The 27,933-nt window shown below is 46.0% G+C and overlaps 1 protein-coding gene across 2 annotated transcripts; it reads right to left on the bottom strand.

The window, feature by feature from the left end:
• Positions 1–37: 37 nt before the first annotated feature.
• Positions 38–26,996, bottom strand: ATP13A5 (ATPase 13A5). 2 transcript variants are annotated; one of them, XM_422713.7, is made up of 30 exons: positions 26,772–26,996; positions 22,953–23,126; positions 21,864–22,010; positions 21,568–21,638; positions 21,411–21,491; positions 20,807–20,876; positions 19,405–19,539; positions 18,109–18,181; positions 17,116–17,247; positions 16,319–16,489; positions 16,034–16,191; positions 15,594–15,782; positions 15,257–15,318; positions 12,748–12,898; positions 11,689–11,772; positions 10,602–10,758; positions 9,092–9,209; positions 8,425–8,549; positions 8,164–8,327; positions 7,374–7,496; positions 6,490–6,569; positions 6,236–6,278; positions 5,409–5,518; positions 4,293–4,389; positions 3,844–3,916; positions 3,500–3,674; positions 2,616–2,806; positions 1,618–1,706; positions 984–1,064; positions 38–482 (listed from the first exon to the last, which is right to left on the bottom strand). In XM_422713.7, exons 1-30 carry the CDS (start codon positions 26,832–26,834, stop codon positions 288–290), a joined length of 3,582 nt encoding a protein of 1,193 aa, XP_422713.4. In that variant the 5' UTR covers positions 26,835–26,996; the 3' UTR covers positions 38–287. The 2 variants fall into 2 exon arrangements, with proteins under 2 accessions (XP_422713.4, XP_004943391.2); XM_004943334.5 differs by lacking the exon at positions 19,405–19,539.
• Positions 26,997–27,933: the final 937 nt, after the last annotated feature.

Raw genomic sequence — 27,933 nt, 5'->3', positions numbered from 1 at the left:
GGAGCAGCAGCAGTCATAGCTTTGCTATGCTCAGTGTTGTTGAGCCTTTGTAGGAGGTGCTGGCAAGGCTGGAGAGCTGCCGTTGCCATGGAGTAGAGTCAAAGCTGTTATTTTACCAGCAAGAGAAAGAATAATCCTCGCCCTTATTCCAGGACACAGCCAGCCTGCCTCTGAATGGAGGGGTTTGTTTAGCGAGCACAGAAATCTAAGCCTGGTGCTCATGGAGTGATGCAAACATATCAGTCAGTGGGGACAAGGCAGCCCTGTGCCCAGCTGCAGGCTCTCACCTAGTCCCTGTGCTCATAGCTGGGGTTAATGTAAACCTCAGCTGTGCTTCTTGCTGCAAAGTCCTTGGTGTTCACAGGAGGCCAGTTCGGATCCCTCTGCAGCATCCGTTGCCACTTTCGGTACTGGCTTTTTGACTGATACCCAACGCAGGCTTTAATCAGCATCCAGAGGTGCTTGTTCTGCAGGAGAACATCCTGTGGAGTGACACAGCATGGCATTAGTGGGGGGAGACCAAAGCCAACCCCAGTGACACGTGCCAGTCCATATACATGCAACTCACTATGTGATCCACAGCAATCCTTTTCAGTAGTACAGGTATCGCACTTTCCTCTTGTGGTGAGGGGCACCTGCATGCTTCCTGCCTTGCAGGCAACAATACCTGCCTCTGGATGAAACCCCATACTCCTACCCAGAGTGGCACAGTCAACTCTGACCCACAAAGCATCATTTGTGTCAGCTGCGTGGCATTGCTCACACTCTACAAGCTTAAGGCGTGTGGGCTGTTATCTCTGGTGCTCCATCAGGTGGATTTGATTGACACACAGTGACTAATATAGAAAAAGGGAGGAAAAAATGAAAAAAAAAGCCTGAGGGTTTGTGCTTCTGCAGGAAGAGCGTGGCTGCAAAGAGAAGGAAGAAAGTCCTGAACAGATGCAGCTCACTGCTGGGAACAGACAGTAAATGAATGCACTCACCTCTGTAAAAAAAGATACACAGAAGGTGACCAGGAGCATCAGTAGGACATAAACTCTCCAGATCACAGGAGTGCAAAGAAACTGTTGGAAAAGACAGGAGCAGCAATTAGGTTTGAGTGCCTTGCCAAGATTTGCATCTGTTCCTAATGACTGGAGAGGCTGACTAGCACTTTCTCGATGGCAAGCATGGAGTAGTCCGTAGGCAGTGACAGTAATTCCTTGTCACAGAGATTTGGAGGGGCTGATGCCAGATTCCCCACGGCATGCAGTGCCTCACATCACCACTGCCCCTGTGACTGACATCAGCAGATCATTCAGAGCCCAAATATTCCAGGGAGCTGCAGCCTCCTACATGCAAACCCACACTCTGCGCTGTTGTGATTTTTGTTAGGAAGAACATCTCAGCAAGATACAAAGCGCTTTTTTCCTCTCCCCATTGCAGTCTGGAAGGGAGGGCTGCCTCATTAATCAAGCCCTTGTTGAATGAATGATAGAGAAATTTGAAAACGATGCCCAGACAGCATCAAATGAGTGAGTTTGTTTTCAACATGGCTATACCCATAGCTTGTGCTCTGTGTGCGTAGGTAAAGGTCCAGCAAAACAAAAAACAAATGCATGCTTTGCCTTCGCTTACCTGCATGCCACTGTACACAGCATCCATGTCGGCGAGGAAAAGGAAGAGGCAGGTGGCGAGCTGGAGGGTCAGGAGTGCTGAAAATACATCTGGGGAAACAAGAGCATGGGTGGCCCTGGGAAGGGGGCTTTGGTGGGTGAACTCTTCAGGTACACTCATGGGAGCCCCAAGCACTGTAGAGCTGCTAGCCTGTACATTTTTGGTGTCTGTTTGAGGTGGAGGTGCTGTGCCTCGAAGACCGATGGAATTGAAACCTAGTGGCCTGTTGCAAACCTCCCTGCCTAGGCTGCTTTTCTTGCCCAGGTGATTTAGCGTTGCAGGGCAGCTTCCTCCTGACCTCTCCTCTCTGCTGCAGGCTATCAGGGCTCTGTGAAAGGAGTTTGGGACCAGCGGATTGCCAAAAAACCTAACGAAATCAGCTCTGCTAAGGTTAAGCAAGTTCCTGCTCTCTCATCCGCGAGTAAAAAGCTGCAATTGCAAAGGAGCTATCAATCAGCTGGAGACTGGTAGGGGTAAATCATCTCTGCAAATCTCAGACAGAGAAGGAAAGGTTATTGTGAGAGAATTTTAACAGTGATATTATCGCAGGCTTTTCTCTCTCATCTCTAGGAATGGAAGTCAGGCAAGGTAAAACTGTATCTCAGAGGAACTCTATTTGAAGTGTGGATTTTGAAACAAATACATCTGATCCTTATACGCTATCTGTGTTCTCAGTAATACACAGTTTTGCACTAAGTGCAATACATCATCTTCTGGAAAGCACCTATTTTCCAAAACACAGTCTTCTTTTTCAGCTCCACTGCTTTCTATTAGAGGGAAACTAATGTAGACAGTGCTCACTGAGATTCTTTAAGGAGGGAAGCAGGAGCTCACATACACAACAGTTACATCACATGCCTGTCACTGGTGTGGGTACAGAAAAAGCTACATCATCCTGCCAGGAAGATTGTGGGGCAGGAAGGAGAGTGTACGGAGCACGTTATTCCAGCTCTACTCACAGTTGGTGTAGATGGGCTTGCGGAAGGGCTTTCCCTTGGAAAAGACAAAGGCCACAATGATGCAATTGACAGAGGACAGCGGCCACAACGTTGTGCCTTCGTAGCTGAGGACAGTGCTGTGATCACTGCTGCTGGTACTGTTTTCCCCTGGGCTGGCGGGGGGCAAGGTCTGGTTCCCGAGCGAGCAGTGTCTGCAAGGTGACACTCAGCATCTTGTTCCTGCCTTCTGCAAGAGTGAGCTGCAACAACAACCCTTTCTCCTTTCCTACCCACAGTAACCAGATATCACCCACAGCAATAGAACCACAGTAAATAGATATTATATATACATATATGTCGCTGGAAGTCACAGCCTGAAGCAGTGATTGAACACCTGGTGGGAAGACAGGACCAACCCAGGGGTGCTCAGGTGCATGCAGTACACCTGAGTGGCTGGAAGGGGTGGAGCTAGGATGCACCCCTTCCCAGACCTCATTTAAGGGTTGGCAGTGGAGGTGAGGGGATCTTGCTGGAGACCCCTGCCTAGCTGAGGTCTGTCCAAAGGTAAGGAGGTTCTTTGCTTTGTTTCTGTGCCCACAGTTGCCATGTTTGAACATCTCCTCACTTACTGCAGTCTAGGACTTTGCTGTTACGCTGTTATTGTCGTGCTTTCCAACACTTTACAATACATCTCCTAGAAAGCAGCTTGACTATTGCTGTGTGCCTCATCTCAGCTAGGCAGTGACAGCAATGAGAGCAGGCCCAGTTCCTTGCACACTGCTCCAGAAATGCTGGCTCTGCAGCACATTCACATGCTGGTGGGCTGGGCTGGTCTTGCTGGCAGTCACTGTGCACCCCAATACCAGAGCTGCGTGCTGGGGGTCCTGGCGAGAAGAGGGACTCACCTCCAGCTGGCCAGCGCTACATACCAGGGCTGCTTCTTCACCAGGAGGAAGCCACAGGTCTGCATGGCTATGGTAAAGCACACGTTGAGGATAACAGAAAGCAGCAAAGGGGGGGAGATGAGCTGGCCGGGAGGGCGATAGGGTGCCAGCTTTGGGTAGGCTTCGGTCAGACTCACTGGAGAGAATGCAGAGAGGTTTGTAGTCAGCAGCCAAGCGATTGCTCTGCCACCAGCGGTTACTGATGGCAGAACTTGACTCTTTGCTTTAATCTTTGCTGGGAAATGAAGTTGACTATTTACACTCGTGATTTCAAACAAACACAGGAACTTCCCCACACTGCTTACTTGTTAGGCAGACCAGGAGGGTGATGACCATGTCTTGAATCAAATACTGGTAATTCCCAAAGATTTGCAGCTGCTGAAACAGAAACAAAAAAGGCACCACCTGACCACCAACATCTGCTTGGGAGGTACAAAGTACAGCCCCATACTAACCCAGAGCAGCAGTATCCAGATGCACCCATAGGAGCAGAGTGAGCCCATCTGAGTGCCACCCAGCCCCTTTCAACTCTGAATACTGGAGCAGGGTTATGTCATTGTCATTTGATTCAACCATCCTGATATGAACTGAAATATTTAACTGAATAATCATTTAATAGGTTATCCAGCTTTTCACATCTTTGTTATTCCCTGAAGACCCATATGCTGTTTCTTCCCCATTGAGTAATACAGCTAAAGACAAAAACCCACAGTGAGCACAGCTTGTCAGTGCAAGGTGGGCATTATATGCTTACCCAGAACAGCAGAGCAGTGCCAACAAATTGTATCAGGCCGTACAGGGTCAGGTATTTAACCACAGCAAAGGAAGCCACCAAAGCAGCTCGACCTTCCCTGCTCAAAACACAAAACAAAGCTGAAACTGCCCCCTTACCATAGCACTGGTGTTATAGTGCTGCAGGCTGCTACTGCTTCTAAGCAGGGTAATTCCTTTAATTAAGAATCTCAAAGAATGGAAAATAGTTTAAATTCCATAGATGTATTTTGGCCTTAAGATACTGCAGAGCCACTTAGCTACCCCTCATCTGCAGTGTTTTGTTTCCTTGTGTTTATTCTGCTGCTATGATTTTAATACCTGGATTAAGCTGCTGTTGTTTTTTCTTTACTAATTTGCTCAGCAGTTCTGGGAATCAAGTGCAATGCCACATTAAATCGTCTTTGCATACATTTGGCTAAATGGCATTATTCCTGGCTGCTCCATGACTACATACAGCATTTGGATATGAAATTTTAAGTACTGACAAGCAAATCTGTTCTGTGGTAGCTATTATACCTGCCTTTTCATGAGACTCTACTCCTATACCTGCAGTCATAGAACCATTAGGGTTGGAAAAGTTCACTAAGACCATCTAGTCTGACCCCAGCCCATGCCTCCATGCCCACTGACCACAGCCCTCAGTGCCAAATCTCCATGGTTCTTGAACACGTCCTGAGATGGTGACCCCACCATCTCCCTGGGCAGTCTGTGCCAATGCCCAGCCACTCTCTGTGAGAAGTTTTTCCTATTATCCAACCTGAACCTCCCCTGGCACAACTTGAAGCCATTCCCTCTTGTCCTACCTGTTCTAAAAATATCAGTCCCTATGTACAACACTCTGGAATTTATGGATTTTATGTAGTTACTGAGAAGTTTGATTTATCAGCATTTTTGAGGGTAGCATGTACACATACATACACATAAATATATATGCATATGTGTGCAGCTGGCCATAAACAAACATAAATAACCTATTTCCTTTGCCAAGCTCCCCAGGATCCCTGTGCACTGTTGTGCAGCTCCCACTCATAACCCCACACACAAAGAACAGTGCAGGCACTGCCCTGAACCCACTGCAGGACAGCAGCCAACCAACCTGATCAGCTCCGGCACACACTGGATGTTGGGGATCTGCGAGGTGAAAGGTGAGGCCACCGATGCCTCCTGCTCAGACAGTGATATCCCTGCGTGGGCCATCTTCAGAGCCTGAAACCCACAGGAGCAGGAAGCTGGAGAAGTACCCATCCACCCCTCCTGCTGCATTTAGTGGTGCTTTACATGTTTTGCTTCAAGCGTGCTTTGTCACTGATGTTCCCTTATTCTGTGGCCCAGCTGATCTCATTTTCCAGATACCTTTCCTCCCCTACAGCTTAAATATTTCTTTTGTTCATTTAATCCCATTGTGCCTATTTACAGTTCTCTGAACTACCCTGCTCTGTCTCCTACCTCGGGGTTTGCGCATACCTCTCCTATTGAACAACTGCCAAACTATTTAAATCAGCATGTTCTCCTCTTTCCACTCCTTTCCATCTCCTGATCATATTTCTTTTATTTCTGTCTTATGAGGTCCATGTGAGCCAGCCCTGTCCCCTCTGGCCTAGCACTGAGGAGCAGGTCATGGATGGCTTACACCAAACCAGCTAATGTTGTCGCAATGTAATAGACAGTGTAGTAATTATTTTGATCGTTAAGGTCCTCAAATTTGCATTTGAGCAAATGTATAAGTAGTAGTGTATCTGTTCTTGTTTCTAGGGGAAAAATGCACATAGGTAATGTCTTATAACAACATGCTCACTGAGCATACCCGTGTGCTAACTTGGGAAATGCTTGTGACGTGGTGTGCCAGGCAGTACCTCACACCTTTACCCCATAGGTTGAAAGAAGTGAGATGAAGGGGAGGGTGAGAGATTTGCCCCTACATACCCCGCAGTCGTTGGCTCCGTCACCGCACATACCCACGTAGTAACTGGGGGAGGGAAAGGAGGGAAAACGGTGATGAAAGGAGTGAAAATGTGGGGGGAAGGATGGTCTTTGTATGCTGGAGTTTGACTGTGGTTTTATCTCAGCTCCTTTCCACAGAGCCTTCATTGCAGCCACAGCAGTTGGGAGCAGGGGCTGGCAGGGCTGATTACACCTTTCCTTGCTTGGGTTCAAGAAGAAAGGGAAAAGAACCTTACTCGAGTTTCTGAAGCTCTTCAACAAGGCTGGATTTCTGGCCGGGAGACATCCTAGCAAAAACGGTCGCATTCAGCAGTATCTGCAGGACAGAGCAAGGGGCAGCCTTGGGTGGGTGTTCGTGCCCCACAGAGGCAGGGTCAGGATCCCTGATGGGTGCATGGCACAACCTCTAATGCTGTCTCCCAGCCCCGACATTGGTTTAATTGCCCTTAGGATCAGATGTCTCAGACATCAGATATCAGAAGTCAACTTCATCCTGCTCTGGTTTTTGCCTTGCCTCTCTGTGGCAGACCAGCATCACCACATGCTCTGCAGCAGCCTTGGAGCAATAAGGTGTCCCATGCCATTCCCTGTTGCAGCACAGATGGTGCTGCTGGTGACAATGGCAATAACACCGCTCAGACCGAGATTTTTCTGACATAAAGTTCTGTCCAGAGAAATCTCTCTCCCAGCAGCAACTTTTTTTATGGGAGGGTGACAGGAGCTAAAGGTTTCTGCTGCTAAATGCAACTATTTCATGCTCCTTCTGCCACTACTGAGCAGAAGACATTGCCAGCTCTGGCAATGGTATGTGGGAATGGGGCTGCTGTTTTTAATTAAATTGAAGTGGAGGAGGTGACCACAGAGTCACTCCACCATGCAGCTGCTCACACACCTCAGCCACCCTGGTCATCCAAGGTCTCTCAGGTGCTGACAGCAAGCTGCTCAGGCTAACCCTGAGCTGTGCTGGGAGGCTGCTGAGTTGTCAGAAGTGACAGCACTTCAGATAGTGACAGAAAGACACCTTTCTCCAGCTGGAACAATACTGTTGTTTACATAAATCGGGGGGGGGGGGGGGGGGGGGGTGGGGGGCAAGTAAGTGCTTTGTTTCCTCTGCACTTACTTTTGGCAGCAAGCTGTAGAAGTGCTTTATGAGAACCTGGTAGGACTTCCCATTCATTGCAAAATGGTAGTTGGAACTTTCGCCTCCCAAGGTGATCTTTTCCTGGGTGTTGGCACACATCTCCTAGAAACAAGACAGCATTTATCCTCAGGCTGAGGTCACAAAACCTTGAAACCTTGCCCCCAGGACAAACCCATCTCTGGAGCTGACAGGCAGCCCTGGTGGTGCCACCAGCTCTCAGCCAAGGCAACATGCCTGCCCCTGGGCAGCACATTCCTTCTACTTTGCATCCATCTCTGTTATGGACCCACACCACATTTCAGCCTCCCACCAGAGAAACAGGCAGGTAGCATCCTTCCTGCAGCCTGCTATCCTGGAGCTTCAGACCTGGCAATGCTGGATTTTCTAGCTTTGCTCCTATGTGTCACTGATACCTGTTAGGCATAGCTGGCTCATTTAGACACTGAAGTTTGGTCCAGCATATAGTCTCACAGACAAGTATTTCTAAATGCATTAATTAGGCACGCATCAAGCACGAGGGAAGTGGCCACAGTGTCTGCAGAGCATTGACAGTTATGCATGCAATCCTGAGCAAAAAGTCTGTATTAGTTATTTCTTCCTTGCAGGTGGATGGTTCACTCCATGTACCCTGGCTAGATAGGAACCCACCCAATGCTCAGAGTTGCTTCAAAATCTGTAGTGAGAGCCCAAACCCAAAAAACAGCTATTAGACATCAGTGCTTTGTTAATTCACTCTGGCACCCAACAGCCATCCGTTATCTGTGCTCACAGTGGGAGCAGCTGCACTTGCTTTGCTGCCTTCTGCCAGCCGCCAGGCAATGGAAGCTGGAGTGGAGCCCTCTGGTTCACTGGCTTCAACGATGATGACTTTGCTGGCCTCGTGAATCATATCTGCATTCCTGGCCACCGTGACTGCTGTCTGAAGGTTGTCCCCTGCCAATTGTACCAGAGAGGTTGGCTCCGTGTCCTCCATCATGGGGCTGTTGTAGGAGCGAGCTGCTCCCATCTGCCATGGCTGTGGGGGGTTCACCTGTGACCATGATGCTTCTGATGCGGGCAGCAGCCAGCTCTCGCAGCACAGGCTTTGTCTCTGGCTTCAGACGGTTCTCCATCACCAGAAGGCCCAGAAACTCCAGCCCAGACTCTGCCTCCTCTCTTGGGAGAAAGAAAGAAACATGGTTGTGCTTCCCAGGAACAAGGCTCTCCAGTGGTTGTATTGCTGGGAAAGCCGTGCTCAGCTGGAAATACGTTCACTCTAACATCAAACACAACTGGCATGAGCTTGGGACAAGCACTGCTCAACAAGCGTCCACATTTCAGCAGCCAGTCCCTGCTATGCAGTCTCCTAGAAGGACCTGCACAGCCAAGGTGAATGCTGAGAGTGGCAGGCTCAGGCTGGCTGAAATCCACATTCAGTATAGCTTTCTATCCCAGTCCTAATCCATGACCCTTTTGAAGCACAATTACCAGCTTGAAAGATTCAGCTCAGTGAGACTTGCAAGAGCAGTAGTTAATTGCAAGGCAATTAACAGCATAATCAGCATCTGCTGAAAGGAAGACATGATTGGGTTCAGCTTCCCCATGCACATCCTCCAGCAGGAGAGGAGGGGAAGGGCTGAGCTGAGCTGGGCCAGACCAAACCCACAGGGAGAGAAGTAATCCCACAGCGATACTCACAGCTTCTCAGCACTGCTTACCTCTCCAGGTCGCTCACATCTACATCCTCTGGGAGGCTCAGCACTTTATGAGCCAGGGCGATGACTCTGAAGCCTTGGCTTGTGTATGTCTTAAGCTCCTCCAAGAAATCAGATGGGACTGTTTAGAGGATAGAAAGTTATGTAGTTAGAATGTTCCATCCTTGCTGATTGCTCTTCTGAGGTTAAAAGTCTGTCCTGTCACACACTTTATTGCCTTTCAGTACTGTGCCCTCTCATACAGGTCAGTTGGTTTGTACAACGGCTGTGCAAATGACTGATGAATGCATCTGTTTCATACTTCTAAAATGCACATTAAGGTGCAGGTATGCACAGTGCATTACTCAGCAGAGAACAAATGAGTGTTTCCATAGCTCTGGCCTGATCTTTTCTGTGTACGTGCTGAGTAATGCTCAGAAAGTTGTTTTTACGTTTATGCCTTAATGGGAAAATTCTCCCATATCCTGAATTTTCAATTCTGATTGTTCAAATGACTCTAAAAACAAAGGGGTTCCTTTTAACTTTAACACGGTATTTTGTAATCGCTGCATACTGCCATTGTAGATTTACAGTGGAACCCTATTATTTATTAAGCTGTAATCAATAGAGAAACAATCAAGACTGAATGAGAGGAGCCATTTAGAAACCTGAGAAAGTGGAACAACTTTCTAAAAGATATTTTTCTTACTGACATGGAATGGTTTGGAGGTTTGTGCCATTAGGTCTTTCAACTAAATCTTTCCATTGTCCCTCAAAACCATTTTCACCTGTTCTCAGGTCACTGCTATCTCAAATAACAAACCACAGAGACACAAACCACTGCTTCTGCACAGCTGGCACCCTTCCAAAACGCTCAGTGAATATGACCTGGGTTTCAAGTTTGCAGGCAAATTTGAGAACAGACCTATTATATTGCTCTCACTCACAAAGGAAAAGCTGATGTTTACTTGCAGAGAGAGGACAGAAGCCTTGGCTTGAGTGTTAATAGCAATTATCCTTAATAACAGTAATTTGCATGTCCGCAGCAAGTTTCCCACTGCTGAGATTTAAAGCGTATGTAAGCTGGGTCAATAAATAAATACTGAATTTACAGGTCAATAAATTAACAGAAAATTTAAGAACTCATGCAGCACAACAGAGCGGCTGTGACACATGCAATTACCGCCATCCTACACCTACCCCGAGTATTTTGACACATCACCATTACTTACAGGCTGTATCTTCAGCTGATGCACATCGGGTATGTGATGTATAGCAGCTGAACCACGGGCAGTGCATCTCACTACCCACTGGGCTGTGTGCATCCCAACATACACACGAGCAATGAAAGCTTGTTTGTGCTGTTAACTAACGACACTTCACTTCTGTACAGGCCCAAGACTTGTTTGTGGGAGGAATCGTACGCATGCAGTTGCGGAGTGAGTGCTGCAAACCTTTTAGGATTACAGTTCAAGGTCTGCTTTGGATTAAGTTCAAATAAATGCTGTAAAGGTGCCCTCCCCCACATCAATACCGGTTTCTTGTCTGCAGAAGCTGGACACTGTTTCTGGTGCTCCTTTCATGTACAGGTCGTACTGCTCCTCTCCAATCTTCTGCGAAACAACAGACATCCTCTGCAGGCCAGAGGAAAATGGGAATTGATGTAGGATTGCAATTCCTTCCACGGGGGCCTGGAAGAGGTCAGGAAAGGGAGATGTTGCCTGGGGATTTGAATCAGGGATTACGCAAAGTAAATCCATCCTGAGCTTCGGCTCATCTGAGCCTTTCTGGCTTAGGAGATTTATTATAGATAGGGGACTATTTCAGTGTCTTTTGACTATGTTATCAGATCAGTGATGATAAGTTCAGGAATCACAGTTTCAAAAATATTGTCTTCCTAGCATACTTGCTGGGAACCTCATTATTTTTCTTAATATTCAATTTTTCAGACTTTGTCCCAGGCTTTTTCTTAGCAATCACATCCTGATGCAATATTCCTGGAGTTACAGACAGGGGAACTGAAAATTGATGTTACAGTGACATTACCAAGGGAACAGAGCAATGCGAGAAACAAGATTGATTTCCTTGTTGCCACAGCACTGTCTTCCCTGTGCTGCTGACAGAAATCAGCCTCCTTCCTCTGGGAAGAAGCTGGCTGGCTCAGCACTTGGGTTGGAAACATAACAATTTGCAACCATCAAAACGCAGAGCTGCTGCCTTTTGAGAGGGAGAAGGAAGCAAACAACTCTGCTTTGGGTTGAGGCTGGTAAACCTATCAGTGGGGCTGCACAACCATTAACAGCTGGACTTATGGTCCACGCTCCTGTCTGTTGTGTCCTGACCTTACAGTGCATCTTCTTGCAGGCGTATTCCTGCTTTAGGCTTGTATCCACTTTGCAAGATTTCTTTGCACTGGTTTCCACTTAGACCACTCATACAGCTTTTCTGGTCCTAAGCTTCCAGGAGGTCTGTTTGCAGGGAAGGTGCAACACAAGACCAAGACTGAGGGAAAGGCACTTTGCAGCCAATAGCCCAGCAAATTAGCAGTGTATGTGCAAGAATCTTCACAAGCTGCAGATTGAAAGCATAGAGTATTCATTCTCAGAAAGAGCCGGACTCACACTGCTGGCATTCGGCCCCGGTCTAACGATGCAGACATCAGTAGCACCAGCTCTATCCCGAGCTGTGCTGGACTCTTCTATCTCCTGTATGGGAAAAAGCATTAGTTCTGATGGTGCTTTTTTTTTTTTTCTGTCTTCACACCTGACTGTTAGAAGCAGAGGCAGCAGCATACGGGAGAATTTCCCCCTTGCTGTTGGCACACAGCTGCAGCAGTGTTTTGTTACAATCTGTGGGGTCTTTCTAGCCATCACAACCGACAGCCTCCTTGCAGCCTTGTCCTTAGTAGGAGCCCACAGAGCCCTCCATCTTTTGACTTGATGAGAGTAAAAAGCCTGTGTCAAATTTTGCTGTTTCTCTAACTTCAAGTTCCACATCAATTTAATGCCATATAACATCAAGAAAGAGAAATAGTCCCTATCTAACTGGATTTATCTTCCAATCTCCAGCTTCAAAAAACTCTACAAAGGAGCAGGGTGGAGAGTTTGGGTGTAGGATGCTTTAGCCCTCCAGCTCTGCTACTTCCCATGCTGCCAACGCTCGTTCACTGTCACCCCCCTTCTGCCATTGTGCAGCTCCACTTCTGCCTGTCCTTGCACAGCAGCAAGCACCAGCCTGGTGCCTTCCCGCAGTGCTGCTGCAAGAGCTGCCATCTGTTATATTTATTGACTCAAATCTCTCGAGCAGAAGGCTGAAGGAGAAAGGGATGATGGGGCAGTTGACTGCAGTGATCCCTGAGCCCCTACAGGCTGCATTTGCAGCTGCACTGCTTTCCTTCTGATGCCTCCTCCCATCCTGCTCCCACCAGCGCAACACTCCCCATCCCTGCAGAAGTGCCCTAGGCTCAGCCCCTTGTTCCCTCCCCAGCTCAGATTTGCTGTTCATCCAGCCCGAGGCTTTTCCATTGGGATATATCCCTTTGCTCATCAGAGGAAACAACCCTCAGCATCTGGGCACAGAAAGCTGCCTGCACACATCCCTACAGACATGTATTTGGGCTTGATCTTGAATAAGCCCCGGGGCTGTGCTTTGGAGGGTGCAGAAGACATGAGTCACATTACCCAGTGTGTGCCCTCAAACATTTTCAGGTCCAGTGGGTCTCCTTGAATCTTCTTATCCAGAACCACCAGGGAGTGGCAGCTTGCCATGGCTCCACACACCGGTCCCCAGGGCAGAGGAGTGCTGGATGGAAACTTGTGGATTTTCTGAAAGCTGATAAGAAGCAGAGGGTTAGAGGGACTGCTTGTGAGAGAGATGCAGAGAAGTCTTCAGCTACTGTGTACAGGTGCTGCTTTGCTGCATTCAGTGGTGTTGAGTCCAATCACATCAAGCAATGCACTGTCCTACCCATCCCAGTAGCAGCTCAGGGGCACTCAGGTGGTCAGGAAGTCCCCCAAAATTGTTATGAGTTCAACTTGATGCAAAGCAACTGGAAAGGTAAAACACTCAGAGGAGCTAGCAGGGGCACTGGAGTACTGCTTGACAGCTGCCGTCCAGTATTAGAGCAGAGAAGACACTGTGAGAAAGGAAACTTGCAGCTGAGATCTCCAAGAATCTAAGCAATATGGTCCAGGAGAACCTCCAGTTCCACTGGTAGAGCTCCATCCACATTTCCAGACACCAGATACTTGTCCCTCACTTTGGTTTTTAAAACGGATAAGTCTGACTCCTATTGAATTACTTGGAGGCACGCTATTAAGGATGCATGCCCTGATGTATTTCTGTGGAAAGCCTTGAGGTGTGATCCCTTCAGAACAGAGAGGGCACTGGGGCTGGGCTGGGGCAAGGCTCTGTTACTGCACCATTTCTCAGAGTTTTCTCATATTTTTTCTTCTAAGAAACTGGCTTGCTGACAAGCTCTGCCTGCCAGACCAGAACACAGCCCATTACCATTTAGGCTGGCATGTGAAGGAGAAATTTAAATAGATTTTATTTACTTTTGATCACTGCAAGCATCCCCTGTTACTGAAAGAAGCACAGTGCAATGAATCTGGAAGCAAGCAGCATGACAGCTCGCAGCTCTGTTAAAAGGAACAATGCATCCCAGGACCTGTCATCCCTTTGGGCCATCAGAGTCTGTTTTGTTTCCAGCAAATTATACCTTGTTCTCAGGCTGGTCATAATTGGCTTATTAATTAATTAATACTTGAGAGACACCATGAAAATGTTAAACAACATAAAACCAACAAACGCTCGTATCTTATTAAGCATACAATAGGATATTTTGCAAGTGGAATGAAATTCCTTTACTGTCATTGCCTCGCAGTATTCAGATTAGCTGACAGCTAGTCTTATGTGCTTAAGAATGTGAATATTTAAGAAAGAATAATTATGTAAATGTGCTAATGAGATCAACACAGCCAGTGATAGCTCCTCCTCGTGTTCTGGCAAGCCACCAGCACTACTTACCAGCTGGGTGTAGACTGGGCATGTCAGCAAAGAGAGCCTTATGTTCTGACACCTCACAGTTCTTTATTGCATGAATTCATCCTGATATATCAGTTCAGTTTTGTCCTGCTGCTCACATGAGCACACACTGCCTGCAAGGCTACCTCAGTGGAATCACTGCCATTTCCTATTTGGTGGGCTCCCAGCCCACCCAGCATGCCCAAGCTTAGTCTGAACCCCAGGGGCACTGGATGGGTGCCAAGAAGAGAGCATGCTATGTGCCAATGGATTGGTCCTGCTGGAGGAATATTTTATCAGCTGACATTTATTAATCTCTTCTCATTAATTTGCATCAGATTGCAATATTCTTTCTGTCCTTTGAGAAAGCATTGGGAATGTGAATTTTCTCCTCCCGTAATAAATTCATCCTTTCATTCATTACGGCATGATTATCTCTGTGGTGTTGAAGTATCTGATATATTAACAGCAACTAATGAAATCTGGGAGTAGGTACAGGGTGTGTGATTTGTCCTGGCCACTGCAAAAGATTGATATTTTCAATTGGTGTAACAAGCAAATTATACTGCAAAGGTGAAGTCTGTTATGGTATTTTAATAATGTGAATTAAATAGCACAATTCTGGATGTAGTCAAGTTTAATATTTACATACTGGATATCTCTTGAGGCTTTCATTGCTCCTTGGGCTTGAATTTGCAATGGAACCTGCCACAGGTGGGAGGCAGTCTGTAAGGACACCTAGGCTCTGCAGGTCTGATCTGTGCTTTCATGGATTTTTGCAGTGTTTACAGAAGATAGGTGAGATTTGACAGGCACCAAAGCTGGCAACACTTAATTTCAACAGAGGGAGCATTATCCTAACACTTTAAGGATGAAAGGTTTATTGAATAGATTAGGAATATTTATTGAACTATGCTGTGAATGACATAATTGAAAAGCTCTGTGCATATTCTCTAAATCCCCGTAGAGTAATTAAAAGCACTCTCATTGCTGCTGGATTCTGGGCTGTGTGTTTGCCTTGAATTAGCAGCTATGCTGACAGCTACGATGGGCAGTCTATTTCCTTGAGGGGAAATGAGCTGAGCAGAGACACCAGCCCTGATAACCTGACTTTGGGGTAGTACATCTGCACTGGGGAAGAGTTATCACTACAGCAATCCTTACCGGCTTCCCTCAGAAGGGAGGATGCCCCACAGGTCCAGTCCATCTTCTGTCAACGTGCCCGTCTAAATTGAGATAAATATCTGTTATCCTGTTCCTGCTCACCCCTTCCCCTGTGAGACCCCAGAGCTTCTTCATGGGCAGGGTAAAGAAAACGTCCTGCCTGAAGTGCCACCCTGCCCCACAGGCACCTGTAGAAGATGTTATCCTGGGAGTGGGTTAGAGGAGATGGAATGGAAATAAATTGAATAAAAAATAAAATAGAAAAGTAAGCAAATAAAATAACCACCATATTCCCAGAAGCCTTCAGCCTCTATTACAGCCCCAGGAAGTGTCTTACTTTGTCAAAGCAAACGAGGTTGATTTGCCCGCAGATATTAATCCTCTGTGGAGTGATGCAGAAAATCTTCTTTTTCTTCAGCCTCCTTTGGGCGTAAACGGTGCCTGTGGTCAGGGCAGCAGGGATGGCAGGAGGCACAGCTGCGGTGAGGAGGAGGAGGGCCATGGCCACAACATCTGCCACGGGCTTCTGCAAATGGCCAGAACAACAGGTGGTAGGGTGGGAACAGCCCTGTTACCCTGGAACCTGATCCTCCTGACGTGGAGCAATGTACCCTAAGCTCTGACCATGGGAATGATGGATTTATTTGTCTTGGTTCTGCCCACAACACCTCACTTCTGACATCAGAAGACCGGATTACAGGGTTGGATGATATTCTAATGACCACAGAAAAAGGTCTTGGAGTTGACCTGCAACCTGGAGGCATGGCCCATACTTACTTTGTGGTATGTGAACACACAAACGGTGTATATCAATCCCAACACACCAATGGCAGAGAGGCCTACAATGAACTTGAAGGCATCTCGGTAGAGCTGGAAGTTCAGAGGTCTGGGGTAGAGGATGGATCTCACCAAGTCACCTTTAGCAGTGTTGAACCCTGTGTGAAGACATGACCCTCATGTCACGTCTCAAACAGTGAGACAGTAAGAGAGCTCTGTGAGAAATGGAAAGCCTCTTTGGAGGCCACTTTTGCCATTTTCTTACCAATTTAGGGATAGACGTACCAGTTTGTAACACCACAGCCCGTGCTGGCCCTCTGCCAGATGACTTTGCCTGGATGACTTCAGTCCCACAGAAAAGGACATGTCTCCGATAGTCCTCCATGCTGTGCGTTTTCCAGGGCTCTGGGCTCTCCGTGAAAGGCAACAGAGTCTTCATAACTGGAATGCTTTCACCTGAGAAGAGCAGCATGTGCTTCATTTAAAGGAGATTTAAAGGTCTTATCAGATTGTGTGTGTGTGTTAAATAATGACAGTGCCCTTTAGGTGCTTAAGCTTGCTTGACTAATTAGCTTGCTTATGTCCTTACAGATGTGGATTTATGGTGACAGTCACTGCAGTTTTCACTTCAGAGCATATCAGGTGTCTTCTCTGAGCATTCTCTGTCAGTGGGCATGGGTCAAATTTTGCCCTGACCCAAGTTCATGCCTTGTGGTGGCTCAATGTTTAGCTGTGGCACTGACCTCCATGTTCATACACCACCTGCTTGAGCTGAGCTGCTGCAAGATCAGATTCCAAAAACTCAAAAAATGCATATTCAGTGAATTTGAATATTTGCACTTTCTACTCCTGACAGTATATTAATCCTACTTGGTTTTCATGTGGATTTGAAATGTATATTATACCATGGTAATGTTCAAAAGCCCAAGATAACTGTGAATTATTCAAGCCATGGTTCTCCCACCTCCTGCTGCAAACTATTCTAAATAAATAGTAAAAAATTTGCTGTCAGAACAGATAGAGACATCTCCCTGGCAGAGAACCTGCACAGGGCGTTAGCATTCCTAACTCCAAGGCAGTACCTGTGAGCATCCCTTCATTCACAATGCAACTTCCATCAATCAGGACAGCATCACATGGGAGAGAGAGCTTTTTTCCATCTAAAAGAAAAACATCTCCTGGCACTAAGTAATGAGATTCCAGTTCTTTGAAACCTGTAGAAAAATACAAAAATGAACTTAAATTGTGCATAAGTTCCAAGCAATAAAAAAACAAGTTTTGAGGCACACATAAATTTAAAGGGGATTTAAAGGTATTATCAGATTGTGTGTCTGTTAAATAATTATAAAATTTCTTCACAAAATTTCTCCATTGCCTGGTCTAACACCAGCGCCTCTTAGAAATAATGTCCTAAAAACAATAGTGTAAAAGTAGGCTATTCCCTAAACGTTTGCCTCTAAATGGCTGTCTGCAGTTTTATTGGCTTAGTGTCCATAAAATGTTGACCAAGAAAATCCATCTAAGGCCTTACATCTCCCACCATCCCAGCAACCGCACATCTCAGCATTTTTGGAAGGCAAAAATAGCTATATTTCCTATTCTATGGGCAAGGAGCAGAGGCAAGGGGAAGGAAGTGCATACCTCAGTGTGAACCATATATCTATACTCCTGAAAACTTGCTCACAAGGTTCTTTACAAGATTGTGAAAGTAGCTTATAGCAGGGCAGGGAAACTGATATCTGAAGACGAGTTGTTATCTGATTGCTTCTTTGGGAAACTGAGTTTTCCAAGCTGTTTCCAACCCTTAACACAAATTAGTAGGTTCATCTGTATCATTACAGATGCTGCAGATACTGATGACAATGACACAGATGCATCATTACTGCTCTGTGCAGGTCTTTTCCCACTCCTCTTGCTGCCCTGCTCCGCTCACCTCCCTCCACCCCATTCTCCCCACAGCTCACTCTGCACGTTTCGGCTGTGGAAATCAACGGGAGCTGTGCAATTCCAGATAAATTTCAACACGGCAGTTAATTACACAGGCTAGTGAGGAAAATGAGACACAGATGACTCACCTTCATTCTTTGTACAGACTGTAACCTGGACTTTGTTATGCTCCTCAACGAGGTCATGCAGCTTGGTAGACTGCTGTTGGTGGGAAAGAGATTGCAGTGTTGAAACACCAATGCTCAAGCTGAGCAGCACGTTACAAGTCAGTGACTGAGCTAGTATCAGAGAAACTGAGTTCCCCTGAGTTATCAGGGGATTTTTCACACATCTCTTTAGAGGTGACGGTGCCGGATCTGGGCTTTTCCTGGGTTTTGCAATCTAATTCAGGCAATTGTGTACCCTGAGATAATGATGAAGTCAACTGCCAATGCAAGGCCACTAGAGAGAAAGCACAATCTTGTTTTAGAAAGTTACAATTGAAAAAAACTAAACCCCAAGAGTGGATTTCTTCATTAGCAATGTTCTTATGAGGATGTCAAACCAATCTGAAGAATATCTGGAGGCCTCGAACATTCTTCCTAATGTAATTCTTCCTGCCGATGTTACCAGTCACACAGTAAAACCGGCCTTGCCGAGAAAAGCTGATGTCACCATCCTCGATGCTCTGCTACATCAGGGCATAGCATCTCCACTTTAGGGATATAAGTGCTCTTAAATGTATGTGACTGCTTGTTCAACACAGGAGTAACACATACAGATTTTAGTTGGAGATTAAAAACACAGGGTTCATGGCCAATACACCTGCACTGATAGGAGCCTCAGCTTTTCACAAGGAGTGCTCTGAGAGCAGCGTGAAGCTGGAATAAGGCAAATAAAAGCGTGCCCTTGGCAGAGGGCTGTATGGAGTGCCATGTCAGCACAGCACAGTGCTGAAAATACTGTACAGAGGGACAATCACCTCCTTGCTCCGGCTGGCTGTGCTATTTCTGATACAAGCCAGAATGACATTGGCCTTTTCATTCTTATGAATCCCATGTGTCAAGACTTCAGTCTTCTTTAATTCTTGAGAAGCTCAAGACTACTGGGACTGAACCTTTTAACTCTTCTATTGTAATAAATTTACAGTAACACATCAAAATAAAGAATAATAGAAAATAACCAGAAAGAGCATGGAAACAGCTGCTTATCTGTCATGGTGAAGTCACTAACAGCATGGTATGGGAAGTTTTTTACAACATGGGTGGTGAGGCAATGAAATAGGTTGCCCAGAGAGGTGGTGGATGCCCAATTCCTGGAGAAGTTCAAGGTCAGGCTGGATGGGGTTCTGTTCATTGCAGGGTGGTTAGAATAGGTGGCCTTTAAGGGCCTCTTCCAACTCAAACAATTGCATGATTCTAGTTGGCAGATTGCATGGCACTCACCTGTCTGAGGTCGTACACGGTTAGGCCAACAGAAATGACTGACAGGACTATGATTGCCACTGAGTATTCAATGTAGCCTTGGCTCAGCCACAGTGTGAGAGTGAAGGCTTGGAACACATAGAAGGGGTTTAAAATCTGCAAATGCACACGTAGCACTTGTCAGAGGATGGACATAATGCATAGCAGGAAATGGGATGTGGGAAGAGGGGAGAACATATTATCACAGTGTCTCCAACACCAACTTAAAGAACTATTTTCCATCTCAAGGTAATATGCTTTCATAGCTCCCTCTCTGAACTCCCCAGCTTACACGCTGTTCACAGTGTTTGTTATTAAAAGTTGTTGCTAACTGGTAACTGTGCAGCAGCAATTATGCTGGCAATTTAAAGTCAGAGTTTAAGAGACTTTCAGTCAGTTTCCCACTGACAAAGGTGACCTTAACATTGCTGATTCTAAGTAATCTCTACACAGAAGACACTATCCACATACAGAAAAGAAAGACTGAATTGCAGTCAGTGTATTTAACACTTTGTGATTTAAGAAAGTCAACCAGATATAATTATTTTTTTGCAAGAAGAGAAGAATCTAAGGGTCTGTGAGGCCATCAGTAATCAGTCTCAGACTACAGATAAACTGAAGACTGAGTTTTCTCACACTGCCACACTGTTGGCCAATCCACACTGTGACAATTTTACCATACTAGTCGTCTCTCACTTTGAATACACTAAAACAAGAAACAAGCCCCAGTGAAGTCCAGCAGAGAACACAGTTTTGGTTCTCTAACTAACGACAAAAGAGTTAGATGAAATTTTTTTCAGAGAATTGCCCACTATGTAAAGAGTGACAGACTTTCTGTAGAACTGATATAACAAAAATACCAATTGAAAGAGCTTTCTGCATATGGATTTGAATGGAAATGAATTATTCATCTGACAAATTTGGTCCCTCAATGAAAATTTAATACACTGTTCAAGATTCACGAGGACAAAGAGACAGATACTAAATCAGGATGCCAGTCTTGAGCTGCTGAAGCTGTATCTGAGCTGAAATACCACCTGCCTGTGAGGACCCCTCTGCCTTCAGGCACTACCATTAATATTTCAAACATGAAGCTTCAGACTTGGATGGAAGTGCAAAGTTCAAATTAAATAAACTTTTGTAGAGCGCGGCACTGAAATTCTCTTCAAGACCATCTCCAGGGGGCACTGAAAAGTCGGCAATATCACATCCAACCAATTTCAGGAGCACTGGAGTTTTTCATGTATTTTGTACAGCTTCAGAAAAAGTCGTCCTAAAGTTCAGAAATGTGCTGACCATGCTCTGTTGGAGACTCATCATTCATAGACAAAGACTCAAAACTATTTCACGACTGTCCCACCCCATGTCAGCCTGACTTACTGACCTCTTTAAAAAGTAACCTCCAAATGGGACGGATTTCAACCTCAATGGCATTAGGCCCACATACCAGCTGCCTGTAGGGAGGGAGAGAAGAGATCCTGATGCTACAGCTTAGTCACATAGGTAAGACAGCAGGAAAGACATGAGCTCAAATAATATTAACACTTACCTAAACAGGTAATTCTTGTGGACATAGACAATAGAGCAGCACAAAGAAATCTGTCAGGAAGCTATTGTACCTGAAAGTGTTTCACCCAGGGGTGGAAGTTTGCTATTTTCATGTTGAAAATACTGTAACTTTGTTTTGATGAGCTTTCCAGAGGTCTTTTAAGGCCATGTTGGCAAAGGCAGATAGCCAAAACTTGCTGTGCCCTAAAACATGGCTGGAACTGGTGGGGAACTCAGTCTTGCCTCAGCATCACTCAGAACAGAATAAGCTCAGTAAGGTGTGGGGATAAGAACTTCTCACCTTTCTGAATGCCACCCATGCAGTTCACACTGCCTTACCACTAAAGTGGGCAGTGAGAAGCTCACATGAATTTAAAAGGGGATTCAATAGGTCATACTGTTATAATTAATTCATATACCTACTCTTATGCAGATAGTACCTGATTTTCCGTTCTTCCCCTGTCAGGCCAGCTCCAAATTTGTGGTGTATGCTGTGACACGTGTTGCTGTCTTCCAGTGATCTGGGATAACAGGAAGAAGTTCACACAGGGGACTCCCATGTTGCAAAGAGGTTTGTGGCAAGTTGTTGGCACTCACCCAACTTTCCTGAACTCTTTTACAGAAAAGTCCCAAATGTAACGGATTTTCTGTACCTGGATACATCTCATCTGCAAGATCAAACAGCAAAAATTCCTTTTGGCGTTCAGGGAAATCCACCTCACTGTGTTACGGAAACATTTCTGTATGTTCTATGAGAAAGCTTCAGCTTATTAAAAGAGGACTTGCAGGAGGATGCTGTCAGTGCATTTCTGGAAGCCTCCCAGTGCTTTGACACCTGTAGCTCAACCACCATCTTCCTTCCACCTTTCTTCTCCATTTTGTAGACAACTTACCTTTAACTGTGGCTTCATTATGGCTCTGTTTATAACAGAGTCTTTATCAGCTACGAGAGGATATTCTGAATTACTACCAGTGGGTAGCGTCAAAGTAGACAAATCAATCCAGGTCACCTTCTTCCGGGTGTATTTCTGAAACTCATCCTAGAGAAATAGAGCCCAGTTCAGTGACAACCTGAAATGTCCATGATAATGTTTCTTGACTCTGAGAAGTACATGAGATTCACAGAGATCTACAATCCTGTGGCCTCATTGCAATCACAGCAAATGTAAGTGTGCAGCAACAGGGATGGCAGGTATCAATGCTTCAGTACCAAGCAGCAATACACTTTGAAGTCAAACACACAATCATCTCCATTTGCTTTGATTTATACTTCAGAGCTATTTCAAAGAAGATGAAATGGAACTAGATGTGCTTCAGTAGCTACTGGGTGGATATTCAGCCTATAAACCAGACTAGAGCTAGCTGCATGTAAAACCCTTCTGAAATACCTCTAGTGTGAACACTGAAACCTCAGCACCAGCTACTTAGCTCTACAAATCTCCTATAATGCTGCTACTCGTTATAAATCCACAATCAAAAGAAATTCAGCTTTGCTGCTGCAGATGCATTTGTCAGACTGAGTTGTTCTTTAATCAGTTTGGCCTTAACCTAACATGCTACTCATTAAGTGGTTTGAGTGCATTTGTATAAGGGATATCATTGCAATATTGAGCATTAAGTGTAGTAAGTATTTGCTCTGATAGAATTGTGTGGGAGTTTAATTTACAGGGATAGAGTCCAAGAATATAACCAAAGCCCATTTCCTCAACACTGTCTGATAGATAACTTCCAAGCAGAAAGGTTACTAACAGCCATAATGTCTGAGAACTTTCCCTTCTTCAAAGACAGCTGGCTCTACCACAGTGCACAGGGGATGAGAAGAGGCATTGCTCCACTGAAGCTTGACTCATCCCTGTCCCTCCATCTCCACACACAGACTGTTATCAACCTGCTGCACCATGTGGGTAAAGAGAGACAAGCTGCTCTATCTGTGAAAACCATAGGTTCTGCCAGTAACAGTAAGATGTGAGGGTTCAACCTACAGTTGTTCTGAGCAGGATGACATCTGCTTCTTCTAAGCTGCAGGGGACACAGTTTGCCCACACATCCCATTCTGGTTTCCAGTAGAACAGCAGCAGCAGAGCCCCACAGGACAAGATATACCCAGCAATGCACAGAGCCTTCCGGCAGCACTGGGTTTTGTAGCCAAAAGCCTCCTGTACAGCAAAGAGAAAGCACTCTGTTAACAAGCTTGACTGTGTTGTTTGTTCATCAGAAAGCCCAAGCCGATTGGAAAGGAAGATTGGTGTCTGAGGCCTCCTAATAGCACAAGGTCATTTTTGGAAATTAGAGGTTGCTGACTGACATGGCATAGTTAAGCACACACAGCCTCTGCAAGGAGAATGCTCTGCATGGAGTTAAGCACTGAAATCCACCTTGCAGAAGAAGAACAGCTTCTGCCTCAGGGAAAGAAAATGGAGGTACTGTTCTTACTGCCGTGTTATCCTCCATCATATACACCGCATTTTGAAAACAAGTACATGAAAGAACTTCTGGCTTTGCACATTCTCTCCTTTTTACTTATTCCCCGCATCACATCATCTCCCCTGCTTGTTCTTTTTCTCTCATAGCCCAGTACTCATCTGCTCATAGGAGATAACATGTACCTGTAGCAGCACATCCTGAGAAGGGCCACAAAAATGATCCAAGCGAGGACAGGCTGAGAGATCTGGGGCTGTGCAGCCTGGAGAAGAGAAGGCTCCAGGGAGACCTGAGAGCAACCTCTCAATATATAAAAGGAGTTGTAAGGCAGTGGGTACCCCATCCCTGGAGACACCCAAGGTCAGGCTGGATGGGGCTCTGAGCACCTGATGGAGCTGTAGGTGTCCCTGTTCATTGCATGGGATTGGACCAGATGGTCTTTAAGAGTCCTTTCCAACTCAAATGATTCTATGATTCTATGATAGTGGCTGTACCAGTTCTAGTTTGTCCCCTTGAGAAAAACATTTAATTTTTGTACACTTTGGCTTGACTTAAGCTTCCCCACAGGGCTAATGTTAACTTCAATGCATGTAGTATAGCTGGATCTTCCCCTACAAGCAGGGTGTTTTCTTTGCGGTTTCTGCACAGCGAAGCACTCACATCTCCTTCCAAAGGAAGCAGTGCCTGCAGTGAAACCCACACCTCAAAGTTCACAGGGAGTCACTGCTCACTTTGAGGTTTTGACTCCTCGACTGCCATACAGGAACTGCTCTGAGAAGACAGCAGAGCTCAGCTCAGACAGGACCTGATCCCCAATGTGACAGGAGGATATGCTCCACCCACAGCTGGGGCTAACAGCACCCAGGGGTGCAAACCCATTGGGCATGTCATGACATTCCGCCTGGATATGCCTAACTGACAGTTTGCCAATTAAAGTACACAGTATGATGAGACAATGTAACCTGCTACTGACAGAGAATGTGAGTGGAGGGAGGAAACAGTGTTTTAAAATGTAAAGAGAATAAAAGTGAGGAAGTCTCAGTTCTGAATTATACATGATAGAAATGCCAGAAGGAAGAGTGGTGCTCTATGGGATAGAATATGCAACAAAGCAGAGCTCCTTGACAAGGGCTTGTATCAACAATTATACAGGTTCAACTTCAGGTATAATTTTAAAGTGATTAAAAGGCAGTAGAGTAAGCACGTATTTCGTTTTAAGAGAGCAATTAACTTGATTTATCTGAACTCTGATCATAATCAACATAAACTAAGCTGAAATCAATGCAGTTCAACTGAAATAAAAATAATCATGCAGCCCTTGTACCAGGTTAGCAAAACCCATTTCAAAACAGCTCAGCAGCTTTGGAGTTCGCAGCCTTGCTGCATGCAAAATATTATTTATTTGAAGGACACAAAAGTTTAAAGCAATAATTACAGCTGTTCTCAGGGCTGGAGGACAAACCAGTCTCTACAGCTAGGGAAATTCATGGTGATCCCTGCTTGCTTGTTTTGTAACAGCAGCAATTTTATAGATAAAATCTGAAGGCAGGTCTGGAAAGCAGGAAGCGTGGTGTGATAGCTGGGACCACAACTCACTGAGAGGGTCAAGTCCTCAGTCCCAGCTTGGGAAGAGCTGCAGTGTGTGCCCCTCTTAGCTGGCACTGAGAAACATTTCCCAAGAAGTGCAGTACATGCAGGCAAGGCTGCTCAAACGAACAGGGCAGTGAGAGCATGTTTGACAAAAAGCAGTGCCCAGCCCAAGCCAGACAGTCTCTCACAAGTCATGCTGCGTCAGCATCCTGCAGGCAGTGCCAGGCCCTTCTCTGCCAGCAGTGATGGAAGCTGGATGGGTAGGGAGGTGTCTCTGAAAGTGGGTGCAGCTCAGCTGGGGAGCACACATAAAGGCTGCCTGTGGCAATGGCTCGCTCCACCCACCCTTGCTGGCCCTCCATCCTCATCTGGCAGTTGACATTGCCGCTGCTTCCTACACTAACAGAATCATGCATGTATGCATGCATGGAGGACCACTTCCTCCACAGCAGTTAGGACACCCTGAAGGACACAGTAGCTATGAGCATGACACAGACAATCACCGGTTGATGCCTTACCTGCCTCCCAGGGCAGATTTTCTGATTTTGTGCTCAACACAGACAGCTTCAACCAGCCTGAGCTCCCTAATCTACAACAAGCTCATATGAGCTGCATGAGCAGCAAGAAAAACCCAACAGGAATTTAACAGAGGCAAGCAGCAGAGCTGCAGCCCCACTGCTATCAGCAGCCCTGTGAGCAATCCTGGGGCAGAGGCACAGTTGTGCAGTACAGGGCAGGATCCCTCCCATCTGTGCCTGTCCTGAGCACCTGCATTGCACGGTAGAGGCACATCTCAGTCCCCATGGCTGGGCAAAGGGTGACACAGTTGGGATGCTAGAAGTAGAGGACAGAAGATCCCATCATGGGAAGAGTGCATAGCTGTGCTTCCTGTGCATGCATCACACATGCATCTCTCTAGCACATAACAGATTAACAGGGCTACATTTTACAGATGTGCAGAGGCATCTACTTCTGTGCACTGGGAATACCTGAATTCCAGATTGTCTCTGCACAGAAGGCTTGAGAAGAAGGCCTTACCCCCACCCTCATATGGCTCAAAGTAATCAGTCCATGTTGACAGGTGCAGGAAGAGCTTCCAACTCACTGCATTTGCAAAGCAGTCACTGAGTGTATATAATCAATGATCAATAGTCAATAATCACTTATAGTCAACACCAGAAAGAAGATTCAATTAACAATAATTAAAAGCCTTATGAGGGCAGAATTTTTCTCTGTAAATGCTGCCATAAAAGAGTGAGGAACAAGAGATTGCTCCCATAGGAATTGCAGCAGACTTTGGACACCTGCCCAGCTTTCCTAGAGCTTCTAAGCAGCACAGACCCTAACATGTAAGGAATTTAACCACTGTTTCAGAGAATGACCCAGGATGAAGCTCATTTGTAAGCACCTTTCCCATGACTTGCTTTCTGATGGCCTGGCAAGGGGAAGAGCACCTGTAAGTAGACATCCTTATGGTTAGGGTGAAAAAGACAATGAAAGACAAGGAGAAAGGGACACTGCTCTATGGCTGGATGATTTCTGGTGGGCAGTGGTCTCTTCTATGTTTGGTGCTTCTGGACTGAAATACTACATTCCTCAATTAGACCTTACTCTGCCAATATCAATCTCAGAGTCAGCAAGGGGTTCAGGCTTTTGTCTTCCCCAATGCTGTGCTGAACCATGCCCAGATGAGGAGCAGAGGTGAAGAAGCAGAGACAGATCCAAAACAAGCGTATGGAGAAAGAGGCACACGAGGAAACCGACCCCCAGCACAGCCCCCAACTCCTTACCAGCTCATTTTCTTCATCCTTATTGAGGAGCGCGTAATGATCCTTCCAAATCTTTTCCTCCATCTGACTGTGTTGTTTTCAGCACTGGATGTCCTTGGTGAGGTCACGCAACATCAAGCACAGCTATTGACTTGAACTCAGGGCAGCATTACAGATAGCTCTCCCCATGGTCCTTCCTGCTGCCTTTGAATGTCTCACAATGTGCGCAGTTTTTAATACACTCCCAGAGAGGGAGGAAAATCCAGTCTCACGTGTAAAGCCCTTAAATGCCCAGCGTGTGTAACCCATGCATGTCTCTGCCCCCTGACAGTGCCGCGTTTACTGGAGTAGGACAGGCTGGTCCAGGGGTGCTGCCCAGTGAAGGGGACATCAAATAGCATGACAGAGAACATGAGATGCCAACAAGTTGCCCATCCATGGCTCATCGACAGGTAAGATTGAGTGTTAATGGTATTGTGCTTTGCCTGCACAGCAAGTGGCTTTTCCCTTCCCTTTTTTCTTATGCTTAGATTGCTCACATTCCACTCAGGCTTAATTATACTGGTAATCAGTGTGTGTAGTTATAATAAAATCCATCAGATTTTATCCACGGTCTGTTGTTATATAATCCAATACCTAAAGAGACCCCGTGTCCTGTGACAGTGTCAGTGAGGTATCTCCCCTGGGGTCAAAGTCACAGAGCTGGGCCTGGGCTCTGCTGTAACACAGTGCAGGTGCATGCTATGGTACTTGTCTTCACAGGAGGCCCATTCTGAACATCCCCTTTTACTCTAGGCATCTCCCCAAATCTGAATTTTGATCTGAAGAAGGGCTACAGAGATGGGGAAGGGTCTGGAAGGCAAGATGTACAAGGAGCAGCTGAGGTCCCTTGGTTTGTTCAGCCCAGAGCAGAGGCTAAGGGGAGGTCTCATGGCAGTCTATAGCTCCTCACAAGGGTGGATCTGCACGATCCAACCAGATCCATGTCTGGGGAGTTCTGTCAGCTGCACTTGTGTCCATGAAGCAGTGAAGATGGATCAAATACTGAAGAAACTTGAAAAATCAGAATGATGGTAAGAAACACATTTTTTTCTTTTTTTCTAAGCAGTGCCATTTAGAACCATTGAGAACATGAAGACCAATAGATATGATACACTTGCAGGTCACTCCTGGCCATTATTTT

Source organism: Gallus gallus, chromosome 9 (assembly GCF_016699485.2).
Source record: "Gallus gallus isolate bGalGal1 chromosome 9, bGalGal1.mat.broiler.GRCg7b, whole genome shotgun sequence".
Lineage (NCBI taxonomy): Eukaryota > Metazoa > Chordata > Aves > Galliformes > Phasianidae > Gallus > Gallus gallus.
The sequence above is the reverse complement of the archived record's forward strand: the minus strand, read 5'-3'. Positions and strand labels throughout refer to the sequence as shown.